This window comes from Calonectris borealis, chromosome 3 (assembly GCF_964195595.1).
Source record: "Calonectris borealis chromosome 3, bCalBor7.hap1.2, whole genome shotgun sequence".
Lineage (NCBI taxonomy): Eukaryota > Metazoa > Chordata > Aves > Procellariiformes > Procellariidae > Calonectris > Calonectris borealis.
Window position 1 is genome coordinate 50693684 of NC_134314.1, and position 27902 is coordinate 50721585.

At 37.6% G+C, this 27902-nt stretch overlaps 1 protein-coding gene across 13 annotated transcripts in view; it reads right to left on the bottom strand.

Moving 5' to 3' along the window:
- ATG5 (autophagy related 5) overlaps positions 1-27902 on the bottom strand; it is an 80995-nt gene that overhangs the window by 50912 nt on the left and 2181 nt on the right. For 11 of the 13 annotated variants that reach the window (XR_012672965.1, XM_075145588.1, XM_075145585.1 and 8 more), the window contains exons 3-5: positions 22437-22564; positions 14972-15050; positions 10097-10259 (exon numbers count right to left, since the gene is read on the bottom strand). Coding sequence is in view for 12 of the 13 variants with exons in the window: in XM_075145588.1 (XP_075001689.1) it covers positions 10097-10259; positions 14972-15050; positions 22437-22564 (370 nt within the window). In the remaining variant the exon portion in view is untranslated. Of the gene's footprint in view, positions 1-10096; positions 10260-14971; positions 15051-20411; positions 20579-22436; positions 22565-27421; positions 27487-27902 lie in introns of those variants that run through there. The other 2 variants (XM_075145597.1, XM_075145594.1) reach the window with 2 other exon arrangements.

Consider the following 27902-nt stretch of genomic DNA (forward strand, 5'->3'; position numbering starts at 1 on the left):
TGCTCAGAAATCTATCACTGAAATTGTTCATGCTTTTAAACCATCCTTTAAAACAGTTTAAAAAAAAGATTGTTACATGGAAACACTTGGAGAATTGTCGTTTCCTCCATTAAGCAAGACTGGAGATCCTTTAGCAATCACTGAAATTAATCCAGATTTGTAACTGTTACATCAAAAAGTTGTTAGTAACTCCAGTCATAGCTTGTTCTTAATAGACAGTAACTGCTGAACCTTTTAATATTATGCAGTTTTAACTAAGGATTAGTCCAGGCTGAAATTTTCAAGGCTGGGCCTCTTTCCCAGGCTGAGACCTGGGGGCAATGTTCTTCAGACAACCAGAAAAATTAGTTTCATTCGTGCTAGTGTCTTACAGTCATTCTCTGAAACTCAAGCGCTGTCACGCTTCAAACAACTTGAAATTTCGCATGGATGTTGATGTTAGATGTGTCTCTTCCACCCACCTCACTCTACGAAAATGGTAACCAGGATGGATGCGCCTGAGAGGGTCAACGGCACTGCTCAAGTGCTTGCAATCAACGTGTGCATTTCAATGCAGCATAGCTTTAAATCAGCATACACAAAGAATATGGCCAATTATCACAGAACGAGAAAATACATCTACAAGTAACTTGCAGTAAGACACACTGGTCACAGCGTATGGCCAGTTAAAATGGAGCTCCCACTGTAGAACATTGGGCAAAGCAACTAAATAGACCCACCCTAATCTTTAAACTTATCAACAGAAATATCTTAGTAATAAGGAATTATTTTGTTTCTGTATTTGACGCTGATGCAACTGCTATCATAGTACTGACTCCAGAATTGGATATATTTCAAGACGACTGTGGAGAGGGTTTAAATAACAGAAAGAATTAATGCAAAAACAAGGGAAAGATAGTTTAAATTCAGAAAGAAAATGGTAATTCATGGCTTCCATCTTCCAGTATCTTTTTAGAAAGTCAAAAAAGTGAACAAACAGGTGTAGCCCTCAGGGTAGCATATACGCACGATTTTTTTGTCTGGACTATTTATGGTTTCTTATTAAAGCCATCTAGTTGTACAAATTTAGGAAAAAAAGCTTGGAATTGAATTGTATCTCTAGCTCTATGCAAGCAATACCAATTTACAGCTTGCATAAAAATGTTTCCAATCCTTGAGTTTAAAAAAACACAAAACTTTTGCCTATTCTCAGTGGTTCACCACTGTCTAATAACCATATGAACCATAGAAGTGATGCACAGTTAGAAGTACTTGGACATAGCATTAACTAAAAGACCGAAGACTCTCCAACTGATGTATCAGAACCACAGAGAAACTTTAGATTGGAAGTGCCTTTGGTGGGCAAGCTTTGGAATAAGAGCTCCTGCCCAAAAAAAAGATCTGTCTGCACAAAGTTAAATGAGTTTGCTCAAGCTCTTTCCCAGTCAAGTTCTGACCATCTCCACGGGTTTCCACTCAACCACTTTCACTCCCCCCGCCCTAATATCCCATCAGACTTCCTCCTGCCGCAACTTGTAACCGTTTTCTTTTGTAATTGCCCAGCTCCACTGCCAATGGAGCCATGTCTGAGAGGAGTCTGACTCCATCTGCGCTACAAGCCTTCCTTTTAGGTAGTGGAAAGCACCTCTTAGATCCATCTTCAGCCTCCTCGTCTTCAGGCTTAAACAAGGCAGTTCCCCCACTCTCTTCCAATACAGCATATGCTCCAGCCCCTAAGCATCGTAGCAGCACTCTGCTGGACTCTCTTCTGTTTGCCCACATTTCTTTTGTCCTGGTGTCCCAAAGAGGACACAGCATTCCCAGCGCAGCTTTACAAGCGCTGAGCCGAGGAGAAGAATTACTCACCATCTGGCTATATCCTGGGGGGGGCACAAGGGCTAAAGTAGCTCCCTGGTTAATCTTCATTTCTGCAACACCACATGACAGACTTTTCATCCAGCTTGTTGTTTACCATTGCCCACTGCCACAAAGCTGCTTCCCAGTCAGTCCCTAGCCTGCCCCGATGTGTGGGTTTTTTCCTGTCCCTGGTGCAGGACTTTGCACTTGCGTCCGTGGGCTCCAGGAGGCTCCCGCTTGCCGACTGCTCCAGCTCGTCACAGTCCCTCTGAATGGCAGATCTGCCCTCCCGTCTATCAACCGCTCCCACTAACTTTTTTTTATAGTCATAAAAAAACTCACTAAGGGTTTAATCCGTCACATACATATAATCAAATAAACTCTACTGTACAGAGAGCTACAGCTGCAAGTCAAGGATACAAAGTGTATTTTCTTAACATTAAAGCAAGTATATTTTATACTGACTCGTGCTCTAACAAGCATTGTGTTTAACTGTACAGCCAGAAAAGAGTCGTCTCAAAATTTAGTATCAGTTCTACCTCCACATTGTTTCCAAGACAACTAAGACTCTATGTGCATACATAGTTCTGCTGACCGGTGAGCAATTTTAACCAATTTCACAACAAGTTAAATTTTGTGCAGTATGCCTCAAGCATGAAGCAGCTTTGTTGATGACAGATAAATATTTTAAACACTTCAAAACTAACTGTACCATGCTATTCAGAAACAGTATTTACAGCTGGTTACCCTCAATTCTCAGCTATTTAAAGACCTGTCTCTAAATGACTTTAGGCCCTCTAAACTCATTGTTCTTATTCTTGTACAATAAAACCACAGATAATTATGATTACCAAGGACTTCAGGAAGACTCCGATACATATTTAACTCTTGCTGACTACTACAGTTCCGTGCGAGTCTTTTTGAGAACACAGTTTGAAATACTGGCATGGCATCATTAAAACATAAGAATTTTTCTTTCCTATTTTACACATTGCCACCATCCACAGTTAAAATATTCTTGCTGTTAAACGCTTACGTTACTTGGGTATTTTGACAGATCATGGTATATAACACCAATCCACAACTGCAGAGGGCACACAAATTTACTAGTCTTTTCAGACTATCTTCAGGCACAAGTAACTATCAGATATGGAGAGACAGGACCTCAGAACTGTTTTGACTTCATATAAGTGACAGAAGCTAGCTACATGAAATATGTGGAAATATTCTTCACGTCACAAATAGCAAAGTAATAACATTCAACATGAACGTACATATCTGAAGCATTCATAATTTTGCCTTGTAATTACAAAATCGATCATTACCTGAAATATCTCTGCCGCATGATGTGCCCGTTAATCTTACATACCCTCCAAATTTGCATTCACAAAAGCACAGGAAAGCAGGAGAGACTGTAAAATTTGAAAGTAAAAAACAAATAGGCTTTACTTGGCCTGTCCATGCTAAGACAGACATGGAATCACCGCAAAAGTAAACACCATGCTAACTACCTCATGTACTAATAATAGTCAAGTACAGTGGTATGGGCCTCAAGGTTAGCTACCTAGGTCTGTCACTCCCTTTTTAGTACTATTACCGTGTAAATGAATTAATTCAATTCAACTCTGCTTGCCTGTACGCACTATAACAAATTTCCAACAGCAGTGTTTACAACCAGAGAACAACTAGGAGAAACTTCCTTATGTATAGTTAGCTGTAAATTCTAGTTCAAAAAATATTAATTCATAAGCCACACTATAAATTGAGCTATGGATGCAACCCAAGAAAAAAAGGGGTGATCCTTCCCCTAATACCGTACAGTTAGGTTTGAGATTGGTGTATTTAACACATTTACTTTTATGCTGTAACTTATCCATTAGTTTTCATAGCAAAGTAGTGTGCTGAAGATAAAGGAATAAAAGCATATTGCTTAAGTTTTGCAGGTTAATGGGACATTTTGAAAACTGTATGACAAAGCAGCATTTTACTCTTCAGATTATCAATCAGATCCAAAAAGGCCTTTCCCCCCATTTTTTTTTTTAATGTACACAAGGGAGCCATACCTTACCAACATTCTTTTCACTTATTAAACGTACTCACGAAACAGAAGTTTCACTTTAAGTACGCTGTTTCCTTAACACCACCTCCCTTCATTTCTAGGTCATCAATTTATCTGGAAAAAGTTCAGGGGAAGAAAATCATCAAGATGAACTACTTTCTTTCCTTTATTCAAATATGAACATGTATACACCCTACCAAATTTAAGCTTTCTGTGTAGCCTAAAAGCAGGTGATCTCAGTAAGTATTGTCACTTAAGCTAAAAAGAAAGCTCTGATGACTATTAAACAAAAATGTGTAATCCATTTTTGAAACACATAACCCACAGGTTATGTGGGAATAGAGCAGCAAGGCTTGTTACAGACTTCCCTGAGTACGTCAAAGGGAAAAGGACTCCTGACAATTTTACCCATCCTCCAGTTTTCTGCTCCAAGTCTAGACGGCCTGGGTATTTTAATACCATCTTTGCCTCTGATTATGCTCTGTTTATATACATGAAAATAGAGCAGCATATCTCCATATAACTCTCTAACCTACTTTGCTTTCCCTGTACCATGCTTTTTCTAAAACACAGCTTTTCTTAAAAGTTAAGGAACCTTTATATTAATGCCTCTGTCAAATCCAGGAGTTTATTAGCAGAAAGTAACTTAGAAGCATTTCAAATTGCAAAGCAAAATACCCTCAACAACTAAAGAAAGTTAATTTTAAAAATGAAGTCTGTTTTTTAGAGATAGTTTGCTTTGAAATTTAGTTAGACTTTACACGTCTTTCAGGAAATGACGTATTTTGAGGGGGAGGGGAGAAAGGAAAGCAGGAGGCAGTAAAAAAATAAAGGTTCTGCATCACTTACACCTAAGTAAAATATGTTTAGAGAAACACAGTCAAAGATTCACTCAATCTGAATCCAAGTCTGTCAAATATCTGAAAAAACTACAGAAGACGGGAACAGTGAAGGTAGAGAATCAGCTTATTTGTAGATCGGGTTGAAGACAAAAGGCACACCTGCTTCAGTAGGAAGTCTGGAAGATGGCTATATTTCTGCAGAAATGGTAATGTTCCAGGAGGAAGAGAGTCAAAATGAGGACAAAAACGAAGCCCTTGAAACTGCAACAGGTATATAAATTTCAAACTCTCCAATATATATGAATAGACTACATAGTTGGCAGATTACCTGTGCCAAAGATGCAGAGACCTGCAAGCTTGCTCCCTCAGAGTTTAATGATTTTCATTAGACACATAGACGTCAAACACAAGATGGTGAAAACACTAGAAAGCATCTCCTCTGTCTACCTCTCTCTAGACAACCTCCCCTCACGGTGGAGCATTGCGAGTGCTGGGTTACCTTTTTCTTTGCTCCTTTCCTGCTTGCGTGCCGTTCATGCCTGCCTTTGAGACCCACTGACTCTCACTGGCCTCACAAACACAGCAGCTCTGCTCTGCCGCCTTGTTGAGAGCGGAGCAGAGAAAGCCAAGGGGGGAAATTCAGGCTGCCATCAATTCCCCATCTTCACACTGTGACAAAGGGCAGCTATGCAAGTAGGCACCAGGCCAGCACAGAAGAGTAACGAGGCAACAGCCAGATTCGGGGGGATGGCAGTTTAGAACCATGATACTGCACCCATACGGGTGGAGCCTTAGTTTAGTCATTTGTGCAGAAAGGGTAACAAGCCAGTAAACACTGCAGAACTAACACTGAAGTCTAGGTCACAATCCATTACCAGAAAAAACCCACAATCAATCAAACCCCAAACAAAAGCACCAACAACCAAAAAAAATCCCTGGGAAGGCCTGCTCTGATGCATCTGATTCATTCTGCAGGTCCAGCCTGTCTGAACCTAGCCCCAGCTCAGCACCAAAACAGCTCTGGGCTATTTGAATCTGTCTACACTGCACCCTCCAGGTTCCACAATATCAGCAACCCCAATGTTTGGTGTATGCCAGAATAAGCAGGTATTGACACTAATTACAGAAAACTTGATGCATTTCCAGAAATTTTCAACCACTAGCCCAAGAAGGTAATGACTTTTTTTTTTTAATCCTCTTTTAAACAATACACTCATTTTCAAAGCTCAAAAGAATCATTTAGTGTTTCTTCAAAGTTAACCAAATCTCTACAGATAGAACATGGCAAGATATTACCATTTTGGTAGCGATACAGGGAAGAAGAATAAAAGATGGCTTTGTGATTTAAAAACTAGTGGCTTGTTCATTTGTTCTCCTGTTAAATTCCTGAAGATTTTCTAAGTACATATTGCCTAACTAAAGTTTCAAATGACCAGGTGGGATCGGAGATTTGTTCAGCTACCAAAGCATGCTCATCATCTCGGACTGAGGTAAAGAACGGCTTTGCTCCCACCAGTTCTCTACAAAGAGGAGAAACATACATATCAAACCTGAGTGGGCCACATGTAAAGGGCCACAGCGCAAAGGAGGTGCTGATAATGTATGACACTATTTCTTTTTGGCTGCTCAAACATTTCTAAACAGGAATGTGATAGCCCAGAAAAAACACGACTTCGGCCCCTCAAAACCACAGGACTGGTTTAGATATGATTTAGAAAGAAATGCAAGAAAACACAGGCCTGATTCTGTCAGTAAGACAAGAAAGAGATCACAAGCATTAAAAGAGAAAATATTGCATATTCTGAATGTTTGCAGGATTTTTCTCCTTTAATAAGAACACTTCAATGTGGCCACTTAACTTTTGGTAAGCCCTACAGTATGAACAAGCATTACATTCTTTTTCCATAATACCTTCAGTAAAATAATGACTTCATTATATTTTATAATATATAAAGAAGCCTTAAAAATGGCCATGAGTTTTTACTGTTTATTTCCCCACTCATGTATCAAAAATACCAAGTCTAGTCTTCACCGGTTAAAAAGGATGCCTGTGAAAATGTCAGGGTATGGTTGCTTATGTCTCTCCACAACTGATGAAAAGCAGCTGTGTTGAATCTAAAACCCCTCCTTTATCAGAACCATTATATACTGAAGTTATAGATATTAATTCTTTGAACCATGCAGAAAATATAGCTCTCCCCCTAAAAACAGTTGAGATTTCATTTGATCCTGAGTCATCACTAGGCCCACAGGGTCTTAATGTTTCAAAGCTGAAAGCCTTTATTTTTCCACACAAAAGGCAAGAAGAAAAAAACCACCCACTAGAAAATCCTCTTTATCCATGATAAAAATGGCCATAACACTATTAAAGCAAGAACAGTAGTAACATTTTCCATCAATTCTGACCAAAGAATTTTAACAATTCTTTCAAAGGAACAGAGGTCAGTATAGCTATATAGCCTGCCTCTATCACTTCCCTACCAGTCAGACATCCATGACACTGGTCAAAATTAGAGCAACACAGCTGTACCTGTCCCAAAGAAGTGTTCTAGCTAAGAAATATCTGGTTTATGGACAAAAATTGGCTAACTGAAGTCTGAAGAACAAGCAAAACCACAGCACAAGCAATAGACAGAAAAGTATGTTTATCTTCCTGATTTGGTAGCAGATTAACACAAAACCAGAAATGGTGGGAGGAGGGATGTAAAGGTTGTTATGAATACCTACCAGCTGTTACCAGCACAAGATTTTGCCACAAATTCACTATTACAGCTCTTCCCCTAAAACTGAAAAGTTTCTCATGCGACCTGCTCAAGTACTTCCTTCTTAGCAGAAAGATTTATACCAAATTACACTTGTAATTGGCAGTTACATTTCTCCAAACAAGCAAAATTGGATTTTTTTTCCAAAAATGTAAGTTTAATACATATCCTGTAAGTATTTCTATCACTTGTTAAACAAATAACACTTCCTATATTTAAGAACTGAAGAAAATTGTTTGAAGTTTCACAGAAAAAAAAGACTGCAGATGTAGCATTACTTACAAGCCAGTTATCACAAGTGCTACTTTCTTTTCTTTTTTGTGGTCATTCATTCTGTTTCACAAAGAGGTTTAAAATTATTACATCTCAAACGAAAGCCTATAAAAACATACTGAAAAATACAACATGCTTAAAAAGAGTTTTCTTGGTTTCACAAGCTTTTCTTGTTTCTCTTTTATGAAGAGCTGAGAAATTAAAATTAGCATTTGAAAGTATTCAAAAGATTGTTTAAACTTCTCATTCAGGTGTCAGATTCCACAGGTGCGATTTCTCATTAAGCACAGTGAAACCTTGAAATCAACCTTGCTAGGCAACCTCTGTTCTTAACATTATAAAGCAAACCAGAAAAATTCTGGTTTCCCTACAATTGAAGATACTCTTTGACAAATAATCAATTAAAAGATAGAGCCTAAGATGAGCACAGAAAGAACACACTGCATATCTGTTCTCTTACCTTACATATTGAAGGTATCGAAGTTCCACAACTTCTGGTTAAGAAAAGAACCTTAACTCATACTATTTCATTGCGTAGTCAACTCTTCTGCCATTATTATACTCATATTATAACTCATTATACTCATAACTCATGTTAGAGGTCCTTTCAAAAGCATTAATAAAAAGAGCACATAAAGTGCACTGCTGGGAACACTTGAGCACTGGGACTAAGTGACAGGATTTCTTTTTGCAATAAAGCTAATAATTCTTGAAATAGAAAACAAAATTATGCTGGCACAGCATTTTGCTTCTCTCAAACTAAACTGTTTGCAAGACAAACGCTATTACAGCAGAATACTTTTTTCATAGAATTATTAAAATTGCAGTTTAAATTGACCTGTAACAATGTAAGCTTTAGGGAACATCTGTTTTTACACCAATTCTGGCTTCCAGTGGACCAGAACTCTTTATTTACTGCTAATTCACAAAAGTGAATATATTATCAGTCAGTTTGCTGGCTAATATCTATACAAAACAGAATCTCTCAAGAACGACTTTGAATTGAACCAAATAAAGTGCAATTTCTTACCTGATAAATTTTGCAGGTATGTACTGCATCCCTCAAGATCTTACCACTCAAATGGCAAATCAAGATGATACCTCAATTTCTAACTCTCCCCCAGTTAAATAAAAAAAACAGAAACCACAGTTTCTAATAAGCACTCAACCTTCAAAATTATTACAGGAATACCTTTAACGTGAAAGGCAGTACCACTAAACAATAAAAAAATTAGTAAACCCACATACATTACATACATTAAATACATACATTAAATACATACATTAAATACATACATTAAATACATACATTAAACCCAAACTAATTTGGAACCTCACTGTCTAAAGCAAACACATGCCTCAAGTCTTCTTGCATTTATAGCTTCTCCTGTTTCATTTAATTTTCCTTACAAACATACGGGAAGATGTTAATTCTAAGTGTTTAGTATTTTGTATCTCAACATAGAATAAACATCTTCATGATTACAGCTTCCGTAAAATAAATTTACCAGTAATAATATAATGACAGCTTCAGGAGATGAGGAAAATGCATTGAAAGTGACATTACCACCCATTCCAGATAGCAGTTTCTGAAATACTTAGAAAACTTTTCAACTTACAGGGCTTTAAGAACTATGATAAGAAAGGGGAAACACTAATACGAAAAGAAGTTTTATTTTGCACTGCAATATAGATTCACGCCATCTGTGCAAAGTAAGAATACTAATTATTTTAGAACATCCATTCCAAATTATTTTGCTGACTTTTTCAAGTCAATACTTATCTATGCAGAAATCTTTTTGAAAGCCACAGTAATATCAGCAATAAAAAAAAATATTAAATTTGGCAGAGGGAAAAGTAAAATTATTAATCTACTGGGCAACTTTTTTGAAAGTTTACCTGTATTATTTATCAGTGACAATCCTTAAGCATAAACTAGAGGAGACAACCTTTTTTACTTTACAGTCCAAGATAGTTAATACTGAACAACACTTACACCCCAGGTAACTCCCAAATAGAGACCATCAGTTGCACAAAAGTACAGTAGACAGTATTTATCTATTTATTTTGTTTTGTTGCTAGTTTTGGTTTGTTAAAACAGAGTCATGACCCAACTGAGTTCCTTGAATAACTCAAGCCACATTTGAATTATCACATAAATGGTGACTTTTTTTTAAAAAAAAAAAAAGATCTTTTCTGTGAATTAGACTGAAATTCTGCAGAACAATTACATTTTATATCCCGTACCATGACTAAAATTTGAAGAAATTATTTATTAGCATGCTAGACCTGAATATAATTAATACTTGATGCATTGTATTTACCATTCTGTAATCCCATCCACAGTTGCTTATGATCCTTTTTTTGCATCTCATTGATGACTTGACTTTTGTGCTTTAAAGCATCTGCTTCTTTTATACAAGCCATAAAATGAGCTTCAATCACATCCTTAGAATGGCAGTGTAGAAGATCCTTTTCTGGAAAATTCTACAAAGAGAAAAGATAAATCAAGAGAAATAAATGCATCACACGCCCCAGAAGATGAAGAATAAATGATAATTTTAATCATGTTTACATTTATACAAAAGAAGCACACTGGAATCTCCTATTTATGGAAGAAGGTAACAACCATTCTCTCACTCTGCTGACAAGCGTGAAACATTTCAGGAAAAATAAAAGTTGAACAATTTTCTGTAAAACCAGAAATTACTCTAAATCACCCAACGTCAACTTGATAAATATATTTAAATCCATCAGTGGATGTAGTTAGGCCCTAACATCCAAAACTCAGGAAATCAAGAGTTATAACATGTTTTCAAGCAAATGTTCAATTCTCTGGCAACGAACATGAGAAAAGGGGGAGAAGTAAGTGACAAGCACCCAATTCCTATTGGCTCTCAATGGCAGTCAACTCATTTCTATGCAGGCCTTTGAAAAATGTTTCCTCCAAGTATCATCATCCGCATATATGAACTGTAGCATATATGAACTATAGCATACATGCCACTTAGAAACATTTTTCCTTAGAGATACTGGAAATCCTTGTCAGCTCCAACTTTACCTAATACATGTGCCTATTGCTAGCCTGTGTGACTTGATTTCATACCCCTTTTATTTGGCTAGAGTTGGCGCACTGCATTCAGCATTGCGGATGCACAGTTACCACTCCTCAGGTAACTTTTGTCTCCTCAGTAAATGACAACTACCTTTCCTAATTCATTTCTTAAGGAATTATAGTAGTAAATCTCGTTCAGGTACAAAAAAGATTTCTTTGAAAATTAACTAAGCAGAAGTTCAGCATTGTAAAGGTATACAGTTAGAGTAATTCCTCTAATTTTTCTTTTATCAACACTTAGTATCACTTGCCATTTTACAATAGTACAAACACTCAGTATCACAAATTTATTGTCTTTAGTTTTCAAAGGTTTAAAAACCCATTATGTTTTATCCTCTCCTTATTCATCTTTTCATAGTTGCTTACGACCATGCTGAACAGTGCAAACCCCCAGAGCCAAACTAGAGTGGCATCATTTATACTCCCCTTCATAACAAGAGCTTGCTATGTATTTTTATACTTTAATTCTCATCTGTTATTCCACAAGAGGACCCTTCCTCTTAACCCATTACAAACTGGCTGTTGAGGGACTGTCAAAATTATTTTGGAAATACAAGCACATATAACAGGATATTTTTCAAAGGCTTTTACAACATAGCTAACATGTCACAGTAGGAGCAACACAATGCTGGAAAAATCCACACCTTCCCTCCTCCACATAAAACCAGGAAAAATAGTGAAGATTGCTTCAAACTACAAGAACTCAAAATATCCAAGAACCACTAACAGTTGGCAGTATGAAAGGGAGTTGAGGATTGCCTTACCTGGAGGAAATTCTGAGGACAAGAATGATAGTTCCCTCCTTGTTAGGTTATTGAAAAGAGTTGGAAATTAAATAATGGAATTTCGTATTGTGATTCCTCCTTATGACAGTGAACCTAGACTCTGGAAACTGTGGATCAAAAGGATGAGTATCTTCCAAAAACAGAAGTATAAAGGGAAGAGAAGACTGCTAATATATTTTCCGCCAAAGCATACACAGTTTGGTGTTGAAATCACAGAGGGAATGCTATTGTTACTTAGGACCGATGTAGGTAGAGCTGACTAGAAATCTAAGGACAGAGATAAAGCTTGTTTCTCATACGAGGATGGCCAAGTATAACGACATTAAAGAGGACAGAACAGAAAGGAAAGTTCTCCTTCTAGGACAGACCTCGCTCCCTTTCTCCCCTACAAAGCTGAGTGTCTCAGCATAATTGGGCCCCAGATGAATGGAACACATTACTGGGATTGTTACTCGCCAGCTGACATCCGTAGAGGCCTGTGAAATACTTTTAGGAGTTTAACGTACTTGCTCAAATAAAAAAAAAGTAAAGTCTGGTAACCAATCCAGAAGAAAAGAACAGTCAGAAACAGCATACTTCAAGATCAAAAAAGTTCTTTACATGCAAGAATTCAAAGTGAGACACTGGCATCCCTCAGAAAAAGATGAAGCAGTGGAATGTACCTAATGCTGAGTAATTAGGAATCTAGAAACTGACTTTCACAGTTAAAAGCTGAAGTTTTAGCTAAGTTTATGAAAACAACAGTTTTGTTACAACAACTGTTTTCTTACACATATGTTGAAATATACTGAACTGCAGGGTCTTGTTTCGGATATTCCTGTCTTTCTCCCGGTAGGCATCTCCCTGCTGATTTTCTTCCAAAGAATTTCAAATTACAGGGAATGTCACCCCCTGGGGATGTGTTCCAGACAACATACACAGTGTGGTCTGCAGAACAGCAAGGAGATCTTCAAAATTGGTCAGAGCTAGCTAAGCTAGTAGAAAGAATCTAGCCACAATAGTACAAAGGTGTGGCATGATTCATTTTCCCAGCTTCTAAGGTATAACACTGTGGAAGACTTGGAAAACACTCCTACAATCTCAATGCTGTCGATTCTTTTCTTTAGAAGAAAAATACTGGCACATTTCTATGCAGTACTGTGAATAGAAGCTGAAAAACCTAAACATGAAAGTGATAATTAGAAAACAGCTCTGCTGCCTCTACAGGAGGCATATGAAACAGTTTCACCCACATGAGACTATTAACAGAAAACATAGCATCCCCACTGATTTATAAATTAAGCCACAGAACAATAAGTTTCCTCCAAGTATCATCATCCGCATATATGAACTATAGCATACATGCCACTTAGAAACATTTTTCCTTAGAGATACTGGAAATCTCTGTCAGCTCCAACTTTACCTAATACATGTGCCTATTGCTAGCCTGTGTGACTTGATTGTCTGCATACATAACACAGGAGGACAATTACAAGTATCTGTCAACTTTCAAACTTCTGCTGAACAGAAATACGCTTTTTTCATGGTTTTAACTTTATACAAAGAAAACTGATGGGGGGAGGGGGAAGTTAAAAACCACTCTTTACAGATGTTCGAGATATCTGTTGTTGACTGCATGCTTTGGTAAAAGAAAAGAGAAAGCCATTACAGCAAAAGTTAAACCCCAGAAAAATCTAATACTGTTCAATTAAGCCAAATAAAAATTATGGCTCTTTGAAGAATAACTACACACAAATGAAAAGAATAATCCAGGCAGGAATCCCACACCTAAATTATTTAGCTATAAGAAACTGTCTCCAATATTTTGACGGACTTTGATATATTTCAGTCATGTTTTGACTTTAAGGATTAAGAAGGGTTTATTTAAATAAACTTTCATATTACATCAAAAACAGGAAGAGAGATTAAGCAGGTGCTTAATCCAAGGTGTTATATTTTTAAAAACTAAATTACATCAGCTTTTAAAATAATACTTCTCTAGCAGTAAATTTTTTCTGCTGATCTTTAATGTACACCTTTGAGACAAATTTAAATTAGCTGATCTTTTGGCAAGCAGCAATATAAGGATATTAAAGTCAGTTTACATTACTACATGAAATTGAAAAGCACTGTGGTGCTGCAATTTATTTCTCAAGATGGCTCTACTTTGGGATGGCAACATCCATACACTACCACTGTAAATCTCCCAGAGCTCTCAGAACGTGTAACAATTAAATCATGATTTATGAAACTAGACGCCCTACAGTTTCTTCAAAACACACTGGAAGTTTCTTCATCCCAGCTCTCTCCGACATGTATCAGACAGAAGTGTAGCAATTACAATGTTTTCAAAAACATCCCAAACTTCACACTCATTCAGTCAGTCATTTTAAAAGTTTCAACATGTGGAAATACGAATCATAAGAATGTATGATTTCAGTGCACACTTCCAAAAAGAATCAGACTACTCCTGTTAGCAAGACCTTTCCTAAAACACCTTCAAGAGAAGAATTGTTCATCTCAAATCTCACACACTAAAGTCAAGCCTATTAACCTAGTGTTTTCCTTTGGATCAGTTTTCCTATTGTATTGTTTCTTTTACAATGGAGAAATTAAAGTTTCAAAGTCAAATACCATGATTTCTAGTTGTGATTTTGACTTCAAAACCTACCTGGGATTATCTTCTCAATGCATTTCAGAGTACAAAAGAATCCTGCACCAAAGCTAACCCTGTGCAAGCACTCTTCTGAGCAAAGATCAGTAGTGCTATGAAGTCATACCTAATGGTTTTACAATGCGTAATCAAAATAATGTCTCTCCTGTGACTAAGCTGTCACAAGACCAAACTCATTTCACTCACTTCTCTAAAGGGGACCCACATGAAGTATAATAGCATTTCCTGACTTCAAGGATTTCTACACTATCTCATATCCATCCTCATGTGCCTAAAAGGATGAGCACTTCCCAATCATCAGTCAACTCAAGCTGACTGAATTAAAAACACTGTAGAAAGTTCTTCCCTTATATCCACTCAATTCACTGCCATAGTCTCATAACTTATCTTGAAAAACAATTTTGGATTTTCAGATTGTAATTGAATAATTTTCAAAGGAAAGTCATTTGAAAGCTCATACAATCCCATGGAGAACAGTTGTAGATTTACAGAAAACTTTAGATGATTCCTGAAGAATAAGCACTCTCCCCTTCAAGTCATACTATTCACTTATTTATAAAATAATTGTGAAACCTTTCCCTAGCTTCCAAATTTCATGTAATCCCACACTCACTTGCTCTTAACTAAAGGTGTATTTCAATTTTACCTTGAAATGCACTGTGATGCTCCAAGGAAGGGCTGTATTTGATGCATGGAGATCAAACAGCAAACCAATTGGGTAATGCCTAAAAATTAAGAGATATTAAATGAACATAAAAGCTGTGCATTTAATTCTACATACAACAGTTAACATACCTGCATTTACATGAAAAAAACAAAAAATCGACTCCCACAATTAACATTCATTATTCCTTAGCTCAGAAAAGTTATACAGGCAGGTATAAATGACTGAGTTTCTGGCAGAATCAAGTCTGGCATTTACATGTTCAATATCTAAACCAGCGGTCTCCAAGCTGTGCCCACAAAACAGTGCTAATTTTGCAACAGCATAAGTGGCCTACAGCTGCCCTGTGGAATCCTTCAAAACAGTATTTTTAGTTAAAAAGCTTGATAATAGTAGGAATAGCTGGTCTGACAGAAAAGTACGCATGCTTTCAGATATTTAAATGCCATGGGTTTATACCACATTGACCCTTAACATCTCTTCCCTCTCCTACCTGCCTGATGTCAATTGCAGAGAATAAGTGACAAAATAACTTATCTGTAAAAGGGCTGAAAGAGGATAGATCAAGATGAACTCTATATCTTTACTATCAAATTAAGAAGAATAGAAAGGGAGGGAAAAAAAGATTAATTGGAGTTTTGTGTTTCAGTGGTATTCTGGATTAAAGGAGTTACACAAAGAAGCTGCTTCCTCCAAACATTCACTTCTGTCTTACAGCTTTGTCTCCGTTAAATTCATCAGAAGATACAGCCTCCAGCAATCTAAGGAATATATATCACATACACAAAACTTCCACAGGCACTCTAAAAACGTCTTTCTGCAATTTTCTCACAAGCAGACACTGGCAAGATTTTCGATAAAATTTTTTTTTTTTGCATTCAGCATGCTAATCTCCATTCTCTTATTTTTCAAAAATCTTAACTAAAAGAGCCTTAATAGCTTTTCATCCTACAAAGAGATAAACACACACTTAACTGTAAACTCGGTAGCTTCACTGAATTAAATGGGACTGATCACAGGACGCAGAGCCAAGCACGTACATAAGTTTTGAAAGTCCAGAGAGCAATAACCGAGAGCATTGCTCTAAAGGCACCTGTGCCAAGCCAATTTCCTGACCTGCTAAACTCTCACACAACAGTGCTTTAGCACCCTCTACGGGTGAGCTAACCCCAGAGCTAAGGCAAACTTACTGCAACAGCAAAATAAAAACCAAACCAAAACAGTACTGCAATTCTTGAACTTACCTATTGCATGTGTAACTTCTTAAAAGAAAGAATAGGGGGAAATATCAAGAAAGGATCTAGAACTGTGTTTTCCTGACAAAGGGAATAAAGAATATAGATAATGCATATCCAGATTAATCCCGATTCACTGCTAATGCTCAAGTTTTTACCACTAAGACTTTTTACTACTAACTGCCAATCATATCTTGAGTACTTCAACAGGGATTCAGTAAGAGTTCCATAAGAGAGTGGTTTTCCAGGTACACTAAGTAATAAAAATCAGATTTCCCTTGATAATTAGATGAACACAAACAATGACATTCAGTTACTTTCAATTTAACAACAAAATAGATAGCTACCAAAAAAAAAAAGCATCAGTTCTTGACCTTCCTCTATATTTTCTACCCAGTTTAGATTAGAAGATGAAGTTCATGTACTCAAGCTTTCTTCAGTAAAATCCTTGTGCTCTCCACAATTGTTAGATGGTTTTTATTTTGAAAGAAGCCAGCCCTAAATTCATTTTGTTCCATAGCAGAACACATGAGATTAATGAAGACAGTAGACCATGAGAGAAATCGTTTTCTATTCAGAAGTGCGGCCTTCCGTTAAGAATAAAGCTCACAACAGGAGTGAAGTAATCCTGAGAGATAAGACATGTCCTGCTTCAAATTCCAGTTCTCACACACTGGCATTTAATCTGAAGCCAATAGAAGCCTTAAGTAATGCCTGTACATAATGCTGTGTTTCACTTATTTTTGAGATACAGTTACAAGCCTTTTTTAACAGTCTGGAAACAATAGCACTCCATATAACAATACTAAAGCTATTCTTTTTACTTCCCTCATAATAAAACCTGGTTTCTTAACCAGGACAGAGAATTGAGGGAGGCACAAAGAGAGCAGTTGAGAAGAAAAGAGGACTTGCCAATCTGCACATGGAATAAAAAAACCCCAACATTACCTCACTCCATTCTCAAGTGTGTATCTACCTTGTGCTATGAGCCAGTATTCCCTCATTAAAGACCTTGCTTCCAGTGGTACTGCTGCAATGCTGTTTCTGAACTTCTATTTGAAAAATAGGCATTGCAATTAAAGAAATACACAAATGCTCTCTAGAACCTACAATAACCAGGAGAATTAAGAAAAAAAAAAAATTTAAAAACCCAAGAAAGCCTTTAAAGATTTGCCCCCCAAAAAAAGAAAACAGAAAACAAACAGAACAACAGCTAAGGGAAACATCCAGCCCAGAAAGGTTTAATTTTGAAAAAGTATTATTGGATTGTTGAAATCAAACTGTTCTTAACTAGAGTGGGAGCCAAGGACAGTGCAGAACTTTCTCAGAGGAAATAATGGGAAAAATATCAAAGAGCAAATGTCTAAGAGACCACAAATCTTTTTTTACAAGTTGCTAGAATAATGATTGGTTCTGGAAAGTCTTCAACCTATAGAAGAATAACAGCACCTTGACTTCCAGCCACTGTCAATTTATTACTGCTTTTATTATTATTATACAGAAGGTTGTTTCAGAGTGAGAGACAAGTCCTGGAAAACACTACGTTAAGTACTTAAAATCCTTTCGAAAGTGACAGATGGACAGTAAGGAAAATTAATTACTCCTTTTCTAACAATTCCTTTCTGAACCCAGGACAGAAAGTGACAGCATGAGTTGGTAGGTTGTTTTCAGACCAGAATAATTTACTGTGGTAATTCAGTAAGACATGTCACATGAACTGATAAATCCAGGACAAAAAAATCTTATGCTCCAGAACTGTCTTACCTTTAGTATTCAGTAGGAAATAAATTTTTCTTAGATCTTTTAAGCAACCGCTAACATTTTCAAACAATATGGCAACTATGCCTGATCAAATGGTGCTTTGACCTTTTGTCTTCCACCGATTCCTGATAAGGAAGGGTCAAGCATCCATCCAGTTGGTACTAGAGAGACACCTATGCAACTAGGGCTAGAGTACAACCCACAGAAAGGGGACAAACTCTGCTGAAGGCCATGTGCAAGTGTTCAAATAGGATAATAACAAACTATAGAGTGTCGTCCCCTAGCACCTGCTGAAGAAACCATCCCTGGCCCATCAGAGGCCTTCACTCGGGCAGAGCTCCTGAGAGAGGATGCAGCTCTCCAAGTCTCAAGCTGCCAGGAGAGCTTGGGACCTCTCCTGAGAGGAAATGTCCTTGCCTAGAAGAGGTGTGTGTTAGCGGAGGAGCCACGTCACCAAGTTAAGGAGCTGCAGGAGGTCAGTGGGCTGCACAGCATCAGGGAAGATAAAAGCAGACTGATGGCTTCTTCACTGAGACCTTGCAGAGATGAGAGCCTGAACTCCCAGCTGCACAGAAAAAGGATCTGCAGTCATTGGAGTGGTGAATGGAGACTTGCAAGATGGGAAAGACCAGTGTCTTGCGACCTCTGGCAAGAGAAGGCAGGCTCCTTTTCTACCTGCAGTCAGTTCCTCAATGGCAGTCAAGGGGTTCGAAGTTCTGAGCAAGCATCAGAACAGCCTGAACAGCACAACCACACCAAGAGGAAGCAGTCATAGCAGTAGCAGACTCCCTCCTACAGGGGATAGAGCCCTCCCCCATCTGCCAATCTCACCTGCTACCTGCGGAGGTTTGCTGCTTGTTAAGAAGTTGCAGACAGACTGGCAAGGTTTGTCCTGCGCTTGGATTATTAGCCCTTGCTGTTCAACCACATGGGCACAAATTGTAAGGACTACGAGGGAACCCTTGAGTGTATCAAGAGTGACTATACAGCTCCAGGGGCAAGATGGCATCTCCACAATTTCGCCACTGAAGGAGAAAGGCTCAGAAAGGCGTGAATGCTGGTCAATAACTGCAGCTCAATAACTGGTTGTGCAGCTGGTGTGACAACATGGACTTGGCTTTTACAGCCACAGGACACTCTTTGGGGATAAAGGACTGCTAGGGAGAGATGGAACCCACGTAAGGGGGGCAAAAGCACCTTTGCCTTCAGGTTGGCCATCCTGGTGAGGAGAGCTTTAGATCATAAACAGGGCTGTGAATACCCACAGACAAGTAGAAATTAATGAACATGGGTGGAAAGCAAGTGGTGAAAGGTGACAGCTACAAGGGAGATCTCAAAATGATAAGAGGGTAGAAGAGAGTCTACCACAAGTGTATGTACATAAATGCACACAGCTTGGGAAACAAGCAGGAGAAACTAGAGCTCCACATGCAGTGACATAACTGTGACAGTGTTGGGCTACCTGAGATATGGTGAGACAGCCTGTACAACTGGAATGCTGTTACAACTGGAATGCTGTTGTGGATGGATGGACGCAAGCTGCTCGGGAGAAACAGGCAGGGCAGATGAGGGAAGAGAGTTGTCTTCCATGTGAGGGAGCAGCTTAGATGTATGAAACTTAATGGGACAGACAACAGGTTGGTTGAGATCTTGTGGTTCAGGATCAGAGGAGACTAGTAACAGCAACATCATAGTGAGTTTGTTACAGATCATGCAATCCAGGCAAGGAAGTAGATGAAGTCTAAAAAACTAAAGAGGTTTCTGCATTACAGACCCTGGCTCTTGTTAATCTCTGACATCTGCTGGAAAGCAACATGATGTTGCTTGTAGTCAAGATTTGACTACTTGCAAGTAGTCAAGATTTCTTGGTACAGACATTGGGTGGACCAGAGCTGACCCGCAGCTGAATCTATTAGTTACAAGACAAAATAGTTCTGGATGTGATAATGAGTGGCAGCTTTGGCTGTAGTGACTGAAATGGCAGAGTTCAAGATCCTGGAGAGACTGATAAAGGAGAGTAAGCAGAATACAGACCTTAGATTTCACTCGCCACTTCTTCCTGGTGTCCCTGCACAGTTCAGGCTCAGTCACCTCAGACGCATCATTGGACAGAGCTTTCAGTCCCTCACCTGCAGCCAGAGCACTGAACCTATCCTGTAGTTACAGAAATGCAGGTGGAGAAGGAGCCTTCCTCCTATTGCCAGAAGCCACAAGCTTCCAGCCCCTCCGTATCTTAGGAGAGTATTTTCCAATCCAACAATCACAGATTCTGCCTGCATCTCCTTCAATGTAATTGTAGGTTTAGGCTCCTGTAGCTGCAGGGTCTTTGAGAATATTTGATCCATTTCCTCTTGTAGTCTCTCATGCTGCAGAGTCTGATGACCTCTTCCTTAACTTGGTGACACAGACCTTCCCCCAGCACACACCTCCTGCAGGCAAGGAGACCATCTTCCCCTGCCCCAACAACCTCAGTGGGAGGCCCCAGGCCCCTGTAACTCCAGACCTGGAGAGCTTCATCTTCCTTTAGGAGCCTGGCCTGAGTGCTGCAGACCATGAAGATGAAACTCTGTTTCAGACTTCCTCCAAGATCTCACTGGAAAACAGAAGAGCTGCAGCTGAAAAGACACTACATTGCAACCAGGTATGAAACCGCACAGTCTGTAAGCAATATGACCTCACAGTGCAAAGTAAATAATTAGAATAAGCAATATTATTAGCGAGTTCTATTTGATTCTGAATGCAGAAGTTATATTTTAAAAGATTAAGCATTAATGCTCACTATTCTTTCTCTACAAACTACTAGCACAATCTAATTCTCAGTTCTGGTATTTGGGGGTTCCCTGGAACAAGCTTCAGCTATTTAGAGGATTACCACTCTCCTAAAATAATGGTTTGCAGATAGCATTTTCCTTAGAAAAGCAATTCCACTGAAATCAGTGGAGCTGTTCCTGGCAGAATATGGTTAGATTTTCTGAAAGATCAGAGCCTTGATTAAGAGATTCATTTTCACTATTCATTTTCATTTCAATGTTCAATGAGTTTACTAACTCTTCACTTAATTTTAAGATATTTTTACTCTATACCTATATTCTATAATTTATTTTTTTTAAAAAATTCTAGTTTAAACATCATGGTATTTGAAAACTTAAAGAAAATACAGATCTATTTTTGGTTGCAGTAAAAAGCCTCTCTTTCCTTTCTTGTTACAACTTCAGTGAAAACTTATAAAGTTTCCTCCCATTATCTACCTAAGATTATGAACACACTGGGACAAAGTTGGTACCTTGCTGTTCATTTAGATGGTATCCATGACTCAGGGTCACTATGGCACACCAAGAAACCAATTGTTGTTAAATTCCAGATAATTTAAATAGATGTCTAAAACTGGTTTTGCCAGCCAGTTTTGAAAAAGTGAAAAAAGCTAGTTTTTATGCTTTTCTATTTACACATTTTCAAGGTTTACACTAGGTTGGTCTCAAAGAAAGGAAAGACTAGAAGAGATCTACTGCATCACCAAGTCTAAAGGGACTCCGTGATGTGATGCTTGCTAATCACAAGACAATCCAGGTTCAAGAAGCTATAACAGTCACTGGTTCTTCCCTATTATGATACAGGAAATAAAAAGAGATCCAAAATCTCTTCAGCATTCAAAATACTAAATACTTTCTGGAGAGCTGATGCTATCTATACAGAGCTAGCAAACATTGCAGCTCTGAAAGTGTTTTCTTTAAAACTCTTTATGCCAGAAATAGAAAGAAACAAAATCTGATGAACAGTATTTATGAAAACTAAGTAAACGAAATAATGTCAGCCTGATTCCCCAACCTCTCAGGGGAAAAAAAAAAAAAAAAAAAGATACTTTTAATAGGCCATATGACACAACAAAAATAGAATCACCAGCAATTAGTTCAATAAAGTTGAACTAACTGAATTCAACAAGAGCCTGTGCATCAATATTAGATTATCTGTTTTACAGTGCAAGCACATATCACACCAGTGAAAGGTGAAAGTTACACACGTTTTATTATTTTTAAGCATATATCCTGTTTGCATTCAGATTCCAGAAATGGTATTTCCTATCTGTGTTATTAGGCATCTTTTAAGGTAGAATAAGCTAAACAAAGATTTATTTGGTGATTCTACTGCAAGAAACGGTAAAGCCAAGAACATAGGCATTTCATATTACAGTAACAACTAGAACAAAAGCAATAGGTGCAGCACAACCTCTGCCTTATACATATAGTAAGTACATGCAGAATAATCAAAAATATGTTCAACATTAAACCTTCTTCTGTTTTTCCCAAACAACATGCTTTTCTTACCCTCTTCTTCTTTTGCCATCTTTGAAACCCAATGGAGTGATTAGTTTAGGAAAAGTACTGACACTGTGTTGAACTTGGTAACTCTTTACATGATAAATTGAGTAAAGGTACAAAGTTAAATAAACTCACCATTTCAGTGGTGTACCTTCATATTCAAACCATATTTCACTACCTTCTTCTTGTCTCATAACTTTCTGAAAGTGTTTCTTCACTTTGTCCGTTACCAGTGTCAAGTAGCTTATCCTTGGCAAAAGCAACTGAAAGAAAAAAATTATAGAAGCTTTAAGCATACATAAAATTTACTAAATTAATAAAAATCTGTAACAAGTATGCATTTTCATAACCAAAATTCAGTCAGCATTCTTTTTTCCCCCCCTTTAAGGTAAGATGTCTTTTAAACATTTTACTTATTAATGGTCAATGAAAGGCTATAAAATTATGTACTCAGAAGATGCAGAACAGCAGTATCCAATACACTAACACAAAAAAATTAGTAAAAAAATAAGTCCTTGATTCTTTTGATGTAGTGGGAGGGAAAAGAGTGGAATTTAATTTCTGCTTTTCTGTATTTAAGCAGGCCAAAGAATGAAGTTTTTAACCTTTTTCATATGAACAGATAGGAACATGTTCTAATTTCTTATTGAATATAACGAGCAACTGTGTATATCAGATACTGTGTGGGGCAGCTATTATTTCAAAATGGAAATTCCCACAAAATTTAAGAAAAAAAAAAAAAGAATGAAAACTAGCTGCCGAAGGGTTTGGTTTCCAAGTGCTTTTTGTATTTCCAATAGCTGGCAATTTCCACTTTCTTTGCACTGGGTTTGCCAATTCAACATGTTAGTCAAGACTACTATGATTCTTCCACTATTCAACCTTTGCCCAGCTACGAAAATCAGAAAGAAAACTGTTATATTTTATCAGTTGAAACAAGACACCTTCTTACAGCTTTCTGGTATACTATCTTTTTTTCTTAAGTGTAATGTTATGCACAATCCAAAACCAAATGCTGTGTTATTTTTATTTGCAACCCCCCCCTCCTTTTTTTTTTTTTAAACTCTCATGCCTAATAAGAGTGGTTAAGCAGACTGCATCAATCAGTGTACTGACTGGTGACTGTATAGCACATTTCCTTAAGATGAATCAGTCCATAAGCTTTAACGAACCATGCCTTTCAGTATTCCAATGAGGAGAGATTAACCTCCCTGTAAAATAACATTTAGCTTTGGAGCAGACATTTTAAATGAATCTTATTCATCCTGTAAAGTTATTTTCATTTCCTAATTATTAATAAAATAGATGGGTCTAAGGAATATACAGAAATAAATTATATTTTGCATATTTAGAGAAAGAGAAACGTTTTCCAGTGTTCCTCATGACCAGTATTATTTCTTAAAAGTTTCTTTATAGTGTATGGATAATGCTAGGCCTTAAGTGAATGTCTATGGTACAGACATCCCAAACTATGTAAAGATATATTTTGCCTGACAGAAAACTTGATCTTTGCCACAACATTCTTCCAGAATCTCTCCAACAATTAGACCACATTTTGATATATAAATTAGATAATATTTTCGCCATGATACTAGAATTTATTTATAAATATCAGATTCACAAAGAAGAAGTATGGAGAGTAAATCAAGAGTAAGTTCTTATGAAAGAGAATGGATTTGTCTTTTAGATAATGCTGTGTTAGGTTACTGATCTGCATACATCTGTGAAACTGCTAAATTTTAGGATTATATAAAACTACAAAAGATCAAGACTCACCACTATCACAGTCATCAAGTCAGTTAACACTTGATCTTTTATGTACCATATGGTTTTCGTTTTCCATCTGTTGCTCTTAATACCATGATCATATTGTTTCTACCTTCTTTCATTAGGTAATTCAGCTAGGTAATTAAACACAACCTTCAGTTTTAAAAGGTGAACGATCTCAATAAATTCAATGAAGTCATGTACACACTCAATGACTTGAATGACAATATAATCTTATCCTTTATTAATCTAATTCCACATCTACACTGATTGTTCTTGAGGCACTTGAGGCTATTCCAATCAAACCCAAATATTTTTGGTAATAATTTCATTTTATTTCTGTGTCATATTTACAGTTAAATTAATGCTGATACATTCTGATACGAGATGCATTTGGATTGCTACAAAAGCGAATTTTCAGCATCCTGCATGTGGCACAATGCAGGAATTGATAAATATAGTAAAGCATTATTGATTGCAAGAATGTTTGACATAACCCTTTAAACTGCATAATTAACTTCCTTTGTAAAATATTTTACTTCAGTTTGTAGTGTGGAGAACTGAAGAACATTGTAGTAGTGAAGAACAATGCAGTTTCTATTTCAACACAATTAGAGATGACAGACAATAACGAAACAGCATTTAACTGAATTTAACAGAATGTGGCCAGCACTCCCAATGGGCCTCTTTGGAGTACAAAACCCAACAGTTAATCAGGTTAACAGGGACTGCCTGTTTTTCAGAGATGCTGAGCATTTGCAGCATCTACCAAACTCTTTTTTCGGTCTTCCCCTTCCATGGGAGACATGAAACGATCCAATTCTATCTCTTTTCTAGCTTTACTTATCCTAGAGATTTACAAGTATACTAAAGCTGTTAAGTGAGACCTTTAAAAGCATAGTTTAAAGACATTTTCATTTTGTTACCCATTTTAATATCCTAGTTGTCTACACTCAGTGAAAGACACCAGTTGACACAAAACATTTTTACTCCAAAAATCCTGTAATTTTTAAATGCTATCACTGAGCATTTCCAATGCTGGGCTTTAGTCAATCTCTCTGACAGGAGAATCATGTTAATTGTTTTAATAGAGGCCTGTCGTGGTTTAACCCCAGCCAGCAAAAATAAACCCCACGCAGCCACTCGCTCACCCCCGCCTCCGGTGGGATGGGGGAGAGAATCGGGAGGGCACAAGTAGGAAAGCTCCCAGCTTGAGATAAAAACAGTTTAATAGTTGAAATAAAACAAAGTAGAACAGCAAGAATAACAATGAGAACAACAACAATAAACAGAATACACAAAGCAGGCGATGCACAACGCAACTGCTCACCGACCGCGTGTCATGAACGGGGGGCCAAGTAGATGTTCATGACCTATTGGGATCAGACTGACCATTGCAACAGTAATGAAGACAAGACAAACAAATCGCTCAGTACTAACAATTAAAAAAATACCATTTGAGAACATGACAAAACCCAAAACTAAAATTCATATTTATATCTGAATTTTTAAGTCAATGGCCATACCCAATGTAATAATTTAATCCTTTTAAAATAAACAGGTACTAGTTCTTGATTAAAAACGAGACACAACAATAATCAGCTGCTTTTGATATGATTTCTAGCCCTTTGAAAGAAATTGTGAAAAACATGCACACAATTAATATATGCTCAGCTTAAACCAAAGCAGCTATACAAAACTGACGGGGGGGTGGGGGGGGTGCAAGCAAGTAAAATTAGGAGTTCTCCTCATTAAATTAAGAAAACAAAAGTAAATCTCCAAATACATTACCAGGCAGAGTAAATCCTAGTAGGCTAGAACACGCCATCCCCCAAATCACACAAACCGCAACACCTTACTTTTGCATATTGCGTATTGCTACAGTATTTAATCACAGTACCCAGGAATGCTTTCTGTAGAGGTTAAATGAAATGCAAGGAACTCCTAATGCCTAAGTAAATGCTTGCAATATATCTTTGTGTAAAAAGACTACCTCTCCAGCTATCTCCACAGGTTTTGTTGCAGAGCAAAACATCATTTTATATGCAAAACAGATTATAAACCAGAAAAAATCTAGATTTAACAGGAACTGGACTGGTCTGATCACCAACGCATCCAGGATGAAGAAACAAAGCATCCTAACATGGCATGGCTTCACATTGCTCACTGTTACAGACAACCCTAATAAAACAACCCTTCTTACACTGAGGAAGCTTAAAGAGTGGCCCAGGAAAGGCTAGTCCCTTGGGCAGTATATCATTCTAAGGACTGCCTTCTGCTGTAATTTTGCTCTTTACACCTGACAAATCTCAGCCAATGAGTACTCTGCTTCCCATACACATTTTATTTCTAACTCTTGTTTGCGCCAAGAGACACGGTACACCATTTTAAAATAAAAATCATAACAATTTTAGGACTAGGGAAAAATCAGATAGTTCAGCAACAAAGATAGTTCAACTCGCTGTTCCTAATTATGCTTCCACTCCAAACACAAGCATCTGTAGGAAACACTCCAAAGAAACTGACGTACCCGTTCCCAGTGTAACTCTGCAGAAACCTACCTGGCTTGACTACAGGAAGAAACAGGACAGTGTTTTACCTGAGCTGCTTAGTCTTGATGTCACGACTCTTCCCAAAAGATAGACAAGCTCGTTTTAAATTAGCTCTGCTAGCCCCACGCAGTGCCACAATGCGCTACACGGATGCATCACTCCTGTGCAGTGTTAATACATCTAACAGACAAGGGTCTCCTGCCACACCACTCACAACAAACTGAAATCCATCACGCAGATTCTGGGTTGTTTTCCTAACCCCTCACCCTCCAGGTCTATGGCTTCCTCCATCTTCATAAAGCAAGTTCCTCAGAGCAGAAGCTTTTTTCGCCCCTCTTAACATAACAACGCCAGTATTTCCTTCCCATGCAGCCTTCCCATTTATGGAAGGCAGTCTGGAATACAGAGGTTATATCTATATTAACAAGTACTGAGGTGTGATAAAAGGAGACGTATAAAGCTGAACAGCTGGTGTCAAGGGCTGAGAATACTTTACATATACTTTTTTTACTCCAATTTTGGGGGTTTTGATGTTTTTTTACTTCAGTTTAGCTCCAGTTTGATCCCATACACTAAATGCCCATTAGCAGCTGAAGCACATCTTCTGCTTCAGCTTCACGTGAAAGTGATTCAGCTTGTGGGCTATAAGACTGCTGTGTGATGCAAACCTGGGCACAGTAAGTGGAAAGGATGAAGACTTGCTTCAAAAATGCACTCCAGTTCTGAACAAAAACATTAACGCAGATGCACTCTGAAACCATGAGAACTAAACAATGTTTGAAACATTGATTGCTGTTCTACCTTTTACTATTACAAATCCTTGGTCCCTTCAAGAAGCAAAGCTCTATTATCGGCTCCAACATGACCTGAAAAAGGAAGAAGCTAAAATTTTAGAATTGTGATCTGTGAATAGCCACATTTTGCAGAAATAGAGAATTAAGCCTTGAGAATTTTTGTGCACACTTTAAGCAGAGTAAATAAAAGAAACCCTACCAGCTTAAAACTATCTCCTTGGCTTAGAAAGTTGGCCATATCATGAAGATAACATGGTTACAGCGTTTCCATGCTGATGTTAAACAGATCAAGACTGCATGTGTCTCTACTTAAACTCATACCTTTCATGTAACTCTTACACAATATATACATATTTATTTTAAATCACATTTATATATAAAAATCTATAGAATTTAAAGTCTGAGACTTTTAGATAGCTCAAATGCATTTGGCAATAGGTCAACCGCATGAAGTAAAAGTGCTTCTGTTTTACCAGTGGTGAAACTAA